The 12176-nt window shown below is 45.3% G+C and overlaps 1 protein-coding gene across 1 annotated transcript in view; it reads left to right on the top strand.

Moving 5' to 3' along the window:
• The window catches only part of chd7 (chromodomain helicase DNA binding protein 7), an 80386-nt gene that overhangs the window by 59204 nt on the left and 9006 nt on the right, over positions 1-12176 (top strand). The window contains 7 exon segments of the mRNA XM_045693998.1: positions 1359-1488; positions 1811-1929; positions 2221-2569; positions 2917-3125; positions 3282-4214; positions 4599-4747; positions 11616-11849. Of these exon segments, the coding sequence (XP_045549954.1) occupies positions 1359-1488; positions 1811-1929; positions 2221-2569; positions 2917-3125; positions 3282-4214; positions 4599-4747; positions 11616-11849 (2123 nt within the window).

Here is a 12176-nt window from a genome sequence, read left to right as displayed (position 1 = left end):
TATTAATTTGGGATAATTGTCATTATTCTCCGTAATTGCCACCCTCTCTGATTCAATTATGGATCCGAGCTGTGCCTCAGCCCTGACGCGCGCGAACACACACACACACACACACACACACACACACACACACACACACACGCTCAAACACACATGGAAACAATAGAGCTAGCCTATAGTTAATCATAATCCTCATTCACTTGGGGGGCCGGGGTAGGAAGCTACTCTCTGCCTCTGTCACACGCACATACACCACATGCGCACACACACACCGAACCCTCACACATGTCTGGTACACTCTCTGCCACTCTCGCACACACCCGCATGCGTGTGCACACACACACCGAACCCTCACACATGTCTGGTACACACACCGTACACACACTGTACACACACTGTACAGGCACACACACTCTCCAGGGCTGTGAGAGGGAAGAGTGATGGCCTATAAACCCCCTCATGATTAGCGCTTGGCTCGGGGCGCAGCAGCGGTTAGGAACAATGTGTCACCGCATAAATCCTAATTGAAATGTGATGTTCTGGTGGGGGTTTTCGGGAGTGGAGGGGGGGGGGGGGGGACAGGCCGTGAGGAGTGGAGGTGGGGGAGGGGGGGATAGTCTGGTCTGCAAACTGGCACGGTTGAGGGGGCTCCAGCCTGTGCCTCTTCCCCCCTCTGTCTCCCCCTCCTCCCACCCGCCGTGCTCAGTGGGATCTGCAGGCTCTAATCTGTTCTGCTTGGAAAGCTCCAACGGGCACTTTTCTCTCTCTGCTACACACACTTGGGCAAATACACACACAGACATAGCACACACACACTTAGACACACAGACTTTCTTACACACATTGACACACGCACACACCCAGCCAGACGCGCGCTCACACACGCTACAACAGGCACTGCCCTCTGTCTGCATCTGGACCCTGCATCTGGACCCTGGGGTCTATCCTTGGTTTTTCTCATCTCTTTATACGGATGGCAGTTGGTTTTTAGGATGTGGTTCTGATTCTGAACTTCATGATGAATTTGGTTTTAAACTCAATTTGGCTTCTCTTGCTTTTTGTTGCGTCTTTCAGGATGGATGCTCCTGTGTATCATGATTAATGCCTAGGTGTATATGTAGCCTATGTATTTCCACTGTAAATTGTCAGTCAACGTCTGCTTTGTTCTAGGCCTAGTGCGTGTCGTTTCATAATGCAATCATCTCTCACCCACTCCCTCTCTCCTCTTCACCGGATGTGGAAAGTAGAACTCTGTAATTCAACCGCTCTCACCCGCTTTCTCCTTCTCTCTCTCTCTCTCTCTCTCTCTCTCTCTCTCTCTCTCTCTCTCTCTCTCTCTCTCTCTCTATCTATCCCAGGCTATGAGAAGTATAACTCGGTGCGCGCCGACCCTGCGCTGTGTTTCTTGGAGCGGGTGGGCATGCCTGACGCCAAGGCCATCGCTGCAGAGCAGAGGGGGGCGGACATGATGGCAGATGGTCCGGAGGGGTAAGACACTCAGCCAAAATTCACCACCTCTTTTTCCCTCTTCCTCCTCCTCTTTTTCTTATCAACCTCCTGTCCCCGTCACCCTCCAACTCTCATCTTCCCTTCCTGTCTCTCCCTCCTATTTGTTTGTTTTTCGACCTCTCTCGGTCTCCCTCTCTCCACTCGATCTTCCTTTCCCTCCCTGACCTCCCATCTCCAATTTCCCTCATTCTCTTCCTGGCTGTCTACCACTTTTTCCCTTGCTCCTTTGTTTGATTCTGTTTAAGTTTAAAACTCATTTCTCTCTCTCCATCCCTCCATCCCTGGTTCTTTGTGTGTACAGAGAGGATGAGGACCCCGAGTACAAGCCTCTCCGCATGCCCTTTAAAGATGAAATGGATGACTTCACTAACTCTCCCCTTGATGACAAAGAGGAAGCTATGGACGTTGAGAGTGGTGAATGTAAGTGGAACGGCCGTCTCTGCTTTCAGATGGTGTAGCACTATGTTGACCACCATTTTGGGATAAATTCAATAAACGCTTGACAATGTATTATTTACTAGCATTCTGTCTGAAGAGGATTCACCACCCATCAATCCTTTGTTCAAAATATGTATATATTTATTTTTATATCAAACCACCAATGTACACACCCAAAGAAAACAGTTGCTTTTCAGAACCATCTCAACAGTATGCAGTCACATTTATTTGTCCTAGTCCTAATATTCCACCCTTTTCTCCTCCCCCTCACAGCTAAACCAGGTGAGAATGGAGCAGGCAGCAGAGGGGCGGGTCGTCTGTACTGGCCTGCAGCCTCGGCCCTCACCGCTAGACTCCGCCGCCTCATCACTGCCTACCAGCGCACGCACAAACGAGAGCAGCTCCGCCAGGAGGCCATGGCCCGGCCCGACGGACGCCGGCGCCGGCGGCCCCGAGAACAGCTAATCTCCATGGTCACAGATGGTGGAGGGGCCTACGTGCATGAGGGCGGAGCCTTCATGGCAGAGGGCAGTCCTTATATGGCCAAGGGCGGAGCGTTCATTCCCGAGGCGACGGCTCTCCTGGCTGAAGGAGGGGCCTTCTTCAAAGAGAGGCGTCAAAGGTATGCGAACATTGAATAGTTTGATTTGATTGGTTGAGTTAATTAGATGTTTTCGAGGCACACTTCCGTCACAGATTACTTAGGATATGTTATACAACATAAACAGTATGTATATAATAAACATTTCAATTGGTTAGCCGGCTGAATAGAAGGAAGTACAGTCAAGAGTTTCTTGAAGTTCTATCAACTTCCTGTATTATTGTTTGGTGCTTGTTTGAGAAGCACTACTTGTAACATCATGCATGTACTGCAGTACCCATAATGCTCCAGTCTCCTAATCAATACACTACTCATACATTGCTTTCCGTCCCATTAGTTGTTGGATTAACCCTTCCGTGTCTCGTCAGGTGGACCAGGCGTGAGGAAGCCGACTTTTACCGCGTGGTGTCCACGTTTGGCGTGATCTATGACACGGCCCGTCAGCGCTTTGACTGGACACAGTTCAGGGCCTTCGCCCGTCTGGACAAGAAGACTGACGAGAGCCTGGAGAAGTACTACTTCTCCTTCGTGGCCATGTGCAAACGGGTGTGTCGCATGCAGGTCAAGACCGACACAGGTAAATGCCCTCACATTTAATAACAAAGTATTTGAACACATCTTCAGCCATACCTACATTTACTTAAGCTAAAGCAAAGGATCATTCCCTGAAAGACTGACTAGATTAACAACTATTTTCCTCTCTCCTCACCCCCCCTCTCTCTCTGTCGGGCAGAGCTCCCAGACCCCACCCTGATCATTGACCCCATCACGGAGGAGCGCGCATCACGCACCCTTTACCGCATCGAGCTGCTGCGCCGCATCCGCGAGCAGGTGTTGCCCCACCCCCTGCTGGGCGAGCGCCTGCGCCTCTGCCAACCCAGCTCTGACCTGCCGGAGTGGTGGGACTGTGGCAGGCACGACCGCGACCTCCTCCTGGGCGCCTCCAAGCACGGCGTGAGCCGCACTGACTACCACATCCTCAACGACCCAGCCTTGGGCTTCCTTGAGGCCCACAGGAAGTTCACCAAGGGGGGATCGGCTGGGGCGCCTCAGCCGCCCCGCGATGGAGCTCCCTCTACTGCCTCTGAGCAGGCCGCTGCTGAGAAACCCTCCCATGTCAAAGAGGAGCAGGAGGAGGAGGAAGGTGGCAAGGAGGTGCAAGAGGAAGGTGGCAAGGAGGTGCAAGAGGAAGGTGGCAAGGAGGTGAAAGAGGAAGGTGACAACGACCTTCCATGTACTAAAGCTGAGAAACCAGACGAGGAGGAAGGCAAGGACAAAGAGATGGAGGAAGAGAAGGCTGCTTCTCCCAAGAAGGAGTTAAAGGACGAGAAAGCGAAGGAGGAGGGAGAGGACCTAAAAGACAAGGAAGACCAAGAACTGAAGGAGAAAATGGAGGTCAACGGTGATGCTGACAGAGAGACTTCCAAGGAGGCCGAACCTGAGAAAGACGACACTCCCAATGAGGACGTCGGGGACCAGGACAAGAATCCGGAATTCCAGGAGAAACCGGAGTCTTCCAAAGCATCAGAAGACCAAGAAACCAGGAAGGAGAAAGAAGGGAGTCCAGCCAAATCTCCCAATCCAGTGGCTGAGAAAGGCCCCGAAGAGGAGGATGAGGAGAAGATGGAGGAAGACGACAAGTCTGAGAAGTCGTCTCAAGCTGAAGGTATGTCTTACTCCCAACTCCATTGCTAAAATAAAGCTTTAGGGTGTGAATTCATACAAACTATCAACAGTGAGTCTCTGTGTAGAGGTCTATACAATAGACCATTGGGCCATACAAGTGCATGACTCATAACTACTCTATGTTGAAGCCAGCCCTGACACAGTAAGTGGCTGTGTGTAGTTGGTCTGCTTTAACTGTCATTTAGAAACTACTATGTCTGTGTGTAGTCTATTTAAGCTTGCTGCTTAGTGTTGAATTGAAGACTCACTGTATGACCCTTCTAGTATTCTGCTGTTGGTAATTTTGAGAAGGCACTACATGAAGTCGTTTTGTACATTTTCTTGTGGCTGCTATTGACCAAGCGTTGTTGTCGTCATTTTTCAGTTGGTGCCACCTCTGAGCAGAAGAACTTTGACGAGGAGAGCAATGCCTCACTGAGCACCACGGCCAGAGATGAGACCCGCGATGGTTTCTGCCCCGAGGATGGAGAACCCTCAGCCATCCAGAGAACCTTCTTCTCTTTCTGGCCAAAGGTTTGTAGAACAAAGATGTACATTAATTCACAGATACATGCTCAAATTCATTTAGTGGTCAAATATATACTGAACAAATAATATATGAACGCAACATGTAAAGTGTTGGTCCCATGTTTCATGAGCTGAAATAAATATCCCAGAAATGTTCCATACGCACAAAAAGCTTATTTCTCTCAAATTTTGTACACAAATTTGTTTACATCCCTGTTGGTGAGCATGTTCTCCTTTGCTATGAAAATCCATCCACCTGACAGTTGTAGCATCAAAAAGCTGATTAAACAGCACGATCAATACACAGGTGCACCTTGTGCTGGGGACAATTAAAGGCCACTATAAAATGTGCCGTTTTTAAACAAAACACGCTGTCACAGATGTCGCAAGTGAGTGTGTAGTTGGCCTGCTGACTGCAGGAATGTCCACCAGAGCTGTTGCCAGATAATATAATGTTCATTTCTCTACCATAAGCTGCCTCCAACGTCGTTTTAGAGAATTTGGCAGTACGTACAACTGGCCTCACAACCCCAGACCACGTGTAACCATGCCAGCCCAGGACTTCCACATCCGGCTTCTTCATCTGCGGGAGCGTCTGAGACAAGCCACCCGGACAGCTGATGAAACTGAGTTTGCACAACCGAGGAATTTCTGCACAAACTGTCAAACTGTCCAGGGAAGCTTATCTGTGTGCTCGTCATCCTTACCAGGGTCTTGACTCGAGTTCGGCATCGTAACTTCAGTGGGAAAATTCTCACCTTCGATGGACACTAGTACACTGGAGAAGTGTGTCCTTCACGTATTAATCCTCGTTTTAACTGTGCCAGGCAGATGGCAGACATTGAGTATGGTGTTGGGTGGGCAAGCGGTTTGCTAATGTCAACTTTGTGAAGTGTCTCCCATGAAGCCAGCAGCATACCACCCTGCATCCCACTGCTGGGTTACCACTGCAGTTAAGCAGGTTTGGTCCTGGTTGGTCCCTGGATGGGAGACCAGATGCTGCTGGAAGTGGTGTTGGAGGGCCAGTAGGAGGCACTTTGTCTTCTGGTCGAAACAATAAGATCTGGCATGCCCCAGGGCAGTGATTGGGGACATTGCCCTGTGTATGGGGCTGTCTTTCAGATGGGATGTTAAACTGGTGTCACTAGTGGCCATGGCACTTATCGTAAGAGTAGGTTTGTTAACCCCGGTGTCCTGGCTAAATTCCCAATCTGGTCCTCCTAATCATCCCCAGCTTCCAATTGTCTCATTCATCCCCTGTACTCTCCCCTGTAACTATTCCCCAGGTCGTTGCTGTAAATGAGTATGTGTTCTCAGTCAACTTACATCAGGTCTCCCGGGTGGTGCAGCGGTCTAAGGCACTGCATCGCCATGCTAGAGGCGTCTCTACAGACCCTGGTTCAATTACAGGCTGTATCACAACCGGCCCAGCGTCGTTAGGGTTTGACCAGGTTAGGCAGTCATTGTAAATAAGAATTTGTTCTTAACTGACTTGCCTAGTTAAATAAATAAAAAATCTGGGATTAAATAACAAATGATGATGGTGGTGGGGTTATGGTATGGGCAGGCATAAGCTACGGACAACGAACACATATTTTATCGATGGCAATTTGAATGCACAGATATACCTTAATGAGATCTTGAGGCCAGTTGTCGTGCCTTTCATCCGCCATATCGCCTCATGTTTCAGCATGGTAATGTATGACCCCATGACGCAAGGATCTGTACACAATTCCTGGAAGCTGAAAATGTCCCAATTTTGTCACAGCCTGCCTGCATACTCACCAGACATGTCTCCCATTGAGCACGTTTGGGATGCTCTGGATCGACGTGCACAACAGCTTGTTCCGTTTCCCGCCAATATTCAGCAACTTCGCACAGCCATTGAAGAGGAGTGGTCAACTCTATGCGAAGGAGATGTCCCTCTGCATGAGGCAAATGGTGGTCACATCTGATTAGGGTTACCAAGAACCCGGTTACCACTCCCTTTCACTGGGATAAGTAACTGTAACGGGTAAATTGTAATAAATGATTTATATGAACCGCATGGCGTTAATTGGAACTGTTAAATTATGTGGTCCAAATCTGGCATCTCTACAGCGTCTGCATGATGACTCATCTCAGTATGGAGCAGCAGTTCACAATGCATGTAGACCTATCATCTCAGGGTAACTTATTTTCTTGTGACCTATGCTACAGTAATATAAAGACTGAATGTGTGTAATTTACCCATCTCCATCTGGTTTGTTTTTTAATTGTAAAGATGACAATTTTTTTATTGCAGCTTCAGAGTTTTAAAACAGCTTATCACTCGACTATTGTTGCTTTAACTCCATTCAAATTGCATCCAAAATAGGAAAGCATGTTCTATATGTAAGGCTATATATCAATATAGATGTCCTAGCCTACCTCTAGCTAATACTGCTTTGAATTTATTACCTGAAAGAGGTTGACCGATTATGACGTTTCAATGCCGATACCGATTATCGGCGGACCAAAAAAAGGCGATACCGATTAATCGACCAACTTTGTTTTTTTCTTATAAAAAAGATGTGTATATATAATTACAACAATTTATTTATTTTATTTCACCTTTATTTAACCAGGTAGGCAAGTTGAGAACAAGTTCTCATTTACAATTGCGACCTGGCCAAGATAAAGCAAAGCAGTTCGACAACATACAACAACAGAGTTACACATGGAGTAAAACAAATATACAGTCAATAATACAGTAGAAAAATAAGTATGTACAATGTGAGCAAATGAGGTGAGATAAGGGAGGTAAAGGCAAAAAAAAAGTCCATGGTGGCAAAGTAAATACAATATAGCAAGCAACAATACTGAATGAACTCTTTTATTTTAACTTAATATAATACATAAATTCAATTTAGCCTCAAATAAATAATGAAACATGTTCAATTTGGTTTAAATAATGCAAAAACAAAGTGTTGGAGAAGAAAGTAAAAGTACAATATGTGCCATGTAAAAAAGCTAACCTTTAAGTTCCTTGCTCAGAACATGAGAACATATGAAAGCTGCTGGTTCCTTTTAACATGAGTCTTCAATATTCCCAGGTAAGAAGTTTTAGGTTGTAGTTATTATAGGACTATTTCTCTCTATACCATTTGTATTTCATATACCTTTGACTATTGGATGTTCTAATAGGTACTTTAGTATTGCCAGCCTAATCTCGGGAGTTGATAGGCTTGAAGTCATAAACAGCGCAATGCTTGAAGCATTGCGAAGAGCTGCTGGCAAACACAGGAAAGTGCTGTTTGAATTCATGCTTACGAGCCTGAAGCTGCCTACCACCGCTCAGTCAGACTGCGCTATCAAATCATAGACTTAATTATAATATAATAACACACAGAAATACGAGCCATAGGTCATTAATATGGTCAAATCCAGAAACTGTCATTCGAAAACCAAATGTTTATTATTTCAGTGAAATACGGAACCGTTCCGTATTTTATGTAACGGGTGGCATCCATAAGTCTAAATATTGCTGTCACATTGCACAACCTTCAATATTAAGTCATAATTATGTACATTTCTGGCAAATTAGTTCGCAACGAGCCAGGCGGCCCAAACTGTTGCATATACCCTGACACTGCGTGCAATGAACGCAAGAGAGGTGACATAATTTCCCTAGTTAATATTGCCTGCTAACATGAATTTCTTTTAACTAAATATGCAGGTTTAAAAAATATATACTTCTGTGTATTGATTTTAAGAAAGGCATTGATGTTTATGGTTAAGTACAGTCGTGCAACAATTGTGCTTTTCTCGCAAATGTGCTTTTGTTAAATCATCCCCCGTTTGGCAAAGTTGGCTGTCTTTGTTAGGAAGAAATAATCTTCACACAGTTTGCAATGAGCCAGGGGGCCCAAACGGCTATATATACCCTGACACTGCGTGCAATGAACGCAAGAGAAGTGACACAATTTCCCTAGTTAAAAGAAATTCGTGTTAGCAGGCAATATTAACTAAAAATGCAGGTTTAAAAATGTATACTTGTGTATTGATTTTATGAAAGGCATTGATGTTTATGGTGATGTACACATTGGTGAAACGACAGTGCTTTTTTTGCGAATGTGCTTGTTAAATCACCCATTTGGCGAAGTAGGCTGTGATTCAATGATAAATTAACAGGCACCGCATCGATTTAAATGCAACGCAGGACAAGCTAGATCAACTAGTAATATCCTCAAGCATGTGTAGTTAACTAGTGATTATGTTAAGATTGATTGTTTTTTATAAGATACGTTTAATGCTAGCTAGCGCTTTACCTTGGCTCCTTGCTGCACTCGCATAACAGGTAGTCAGCCTGCCATGCAGTCTCCTCGTGGAGTGCAATGTAATCGGCCATGATCGGTGTCCAAAAATGCCGATTACCGAATTTGTTATGAAAACTTGAAATCGGCCCTAATTAATCGGCCATTACGATTAATCGGTCGACCTCTAGTATTAGCCTTATATTTAGCTAATTCATGATAGGTTATGCATAATAAGCTTCTGTCTCTTGCGCAACACCTCTACTGGCCTCTACTTAAAAAACGCTCCTTAGCTCTTGGAGTCCCAGGAAAAGTTCATCTAGAATAGCTTGCTTGACTTTTTTTGTTGTTGCATTTATTCAGACCCATAACATTCAATCTTCTTGAAGAGAAGTGAAAGCCTTCTACATCTGAATCTAGTCCTATATTATTCAAGGATGTCATTAGAATTATGAAGATGAGGACAATGAAGCTTATATCATTCAAATGAGGAAAGAATGAAGCAACAATATTTTAAAAGGGAGGCAAATAACTTTAAGGGAAATATTATGAAAGGTTCTGTGCATTTGGAAAGTATTCATTCTGACCCCTTTACTTTTTCCACATTTTGTTACGTTACAGCCTTATTCTAAAATGGATTAAATAAATATTTTTTTCTCAGCAATCTACACACAATACCCCGAAATAAGCACACACTATACAGTGGCTTATGAAAGTATTCTCCCCCTTGGCATTTTCCTATTTTGTTGCCTTACAACCTGGAATTAAAATAGATTTTGGGGGTGGTTTGTATTACATTTACATTTGAGTCATTTAGCAGACGCTCTTATCCAGAGCGACTTACAAATTGGTGCATTCACCTTATGATATCCAGTGGAACAACCACTTTACAATAGTGCATCTAAATCTTTTTTTGGGGGGGGGGTTAGAAGGATTACTTTATCCTATCCCAGGTATTCCTTAAAGAGGTGGGGTTTCAGGTGTCTCCGGAAGGTGGTGATTGACTCCGCTGTCCTGGCGTCGTGAGGGAGCTTGTTCCACCATAGGGGTGCCAGAGCAGCGAACAGTTTTGACTGGGCTGAGCGGGAACTGTGCTTCCTCAGAGGTAGGGGGGCCAGCAGGCCAGAGGTGGATGAGCGCAGTGCCCTCGTTTGGGTGAAGGGACTGATCAGAGCCTGAAGGTACGGAGGTGCCGTTCCCCTCACGGCTCCGTAGGCAGCACCATGGTCTTGTAGCGGATGCGAGCTTCAACTGGAAGCCAGTTCATTTGATTTACACAACATGCCTACCACTTTGAAGGTGCAAAATATATTTGTTGGTGAAATCAACAAGTCAGACAAAAACACAGAACTTGAGGGTGCATAACTATTCACCCCCCTAAAGTCAATACTTTGTAGAGCCACCTTATGCAGCAATTACAGCTGCAAGTCTCTTGGGGTATGTCTCTATAAGCTTGGCACATCTAGCCACTGGGATTTTTGCCCATTCTTCAAGGCAAAACTGCTCCAGCTCTGTCAAGTTAAACCACTCGAGTGTTGCTTTAGCAGTATGCTTAGGGTCATTGTCCTGCTGGAAGGTGAACCTCTGTCCAAGTCTCAAATCTCTGGAAGACTAAAATATGTATTTAGCACTATCCATCATTCCTGCAATTCTGACCAGTTTCCCAGTCCCTGCTGATAAAAAATCATCCCAACCGCATGATGCCGCCACCACCATGCTTCACTGTGTGGATGGTGTTCTCGGGGTGATGAGAGGTGTTGGATTTGCGCCAGACGGCTTTTTTCTGACCACTCTTCCGTAAAGCCTAGCACTGGAGTGTACGGCTTAGTGGTCCTATGGACAGATACTCCTATCTCCACTGTGGAGCTTTGCAGCTCTTTCAGGGTTATCTTTGGTGCCTCTCTGATGAGTACCCTCCTTGCCTGGTCTGTGAATTTTGGTGGGTGACCCTCCTTTGGCAGGTTTGTTGTGGTGCCATATTCTTTCCATTTTTTTAATGGTGCTCTGGGATGTTCAAAGTTTCAGATTTTTTTTTATGACCCAACCCTGATCTGTACTTCTCCACAACTTTGTCACTGACCTGTTTGGAGAGCTCCTTGGTCTTCATGGTTCCACTTGCTTGGTGGTGTTGCAGACTCTGTCTGACTATATACTGAGATCATGTGACAGATCATGTGAAACTTAACTCAAACTGTGTGCAAGCTAACTAATTATGGGACTTCTGAAGGTAATTGGTTGCACCATATCTTATTTAGGGGCTTCATAGCAAAGGGTTTTTTCTTTTTTTTCCAGTTCACCAAAATGGACTATTTTGTGTCCATTAGATGAAATCCAAATAAAAATCTATTTAAATTACAGGTTGTAATGCAACTAAATAGGAAAAACGCAGAGGGGGGGATGAATACTTTTGCAAGGCACTATATAGGCACACACTATAAACATAAGGTACTTGAACAGTTCAGTATTAAAGAAATAACACGTCAGTTTACGTAAAGAAAGAAAATGGAGTGAAAAGCCCTGTTTTCATGTCAGTCCCCACTATCAAAGTACTTCTCTAGTTGTATTAACCCATTCCTCTGTGCGCCATTTTGACTTTCCAGGATCGAGTGATGATCAATCGCATGGACAACATCTGCGAGGCGGTCATCAAGGGCAAGTGGCCCGCCAACCGCCGTCAGTTCTTCGACATCCCGGGCCTGTTGCCTGGATACCCTGGCCCCATGGCGTCAGAATGCCCCCTGCAGAGGCGGGGCCTGGCCGAGTTGTCGATGGTGGCGGCTGCTCAGACGAGCTTTAGCGGCAGCGAGGACCTCACCCTCTCGCCACAGGTTAACGTAAGTAGTAAAAAAATATATTTTAAAAAAATGCCCACTCAACAGATTTTGTTTGTACCTACCGGTTAACATAACATGCATCTCAGATGATTGGTCTTGTAAAATAAAGTGTATGATATATAGGGTATGGTCTGAAAATGAATATTCCCTTATTACTACATAATTTTACTTCCAAACCAGTGTCCCAATTTTCTACATTGATTTTCAATCTAATGTATTTATAAAGCCATTTTTACATCAGAAGATGTCACAAAGTGCTAAACAGAAACCCAGCCTAAAACCACAAACAGCAAGCAATGCAGATGTAGAAGCACAGTGGCTAGGAAA

Source organism: Salmo salar, chromosome ssa14 (genome assembly GCF_905237065.1).
Source record: "Salmo salar chromosome ssa14, Ssal_v3.1, whole genome shotgun sequence".
Taxonomy (NCBI): Eukaryota; Metazoa; Chordata; class Actinopteri; order Salmoniformes; family Salmonidae; genus Salmo; species Salmo salar.
Note: the sequence above shows the minus strand (reverse complement) of the source record. Positions and strands in the feature narration are given on the sequence as shown.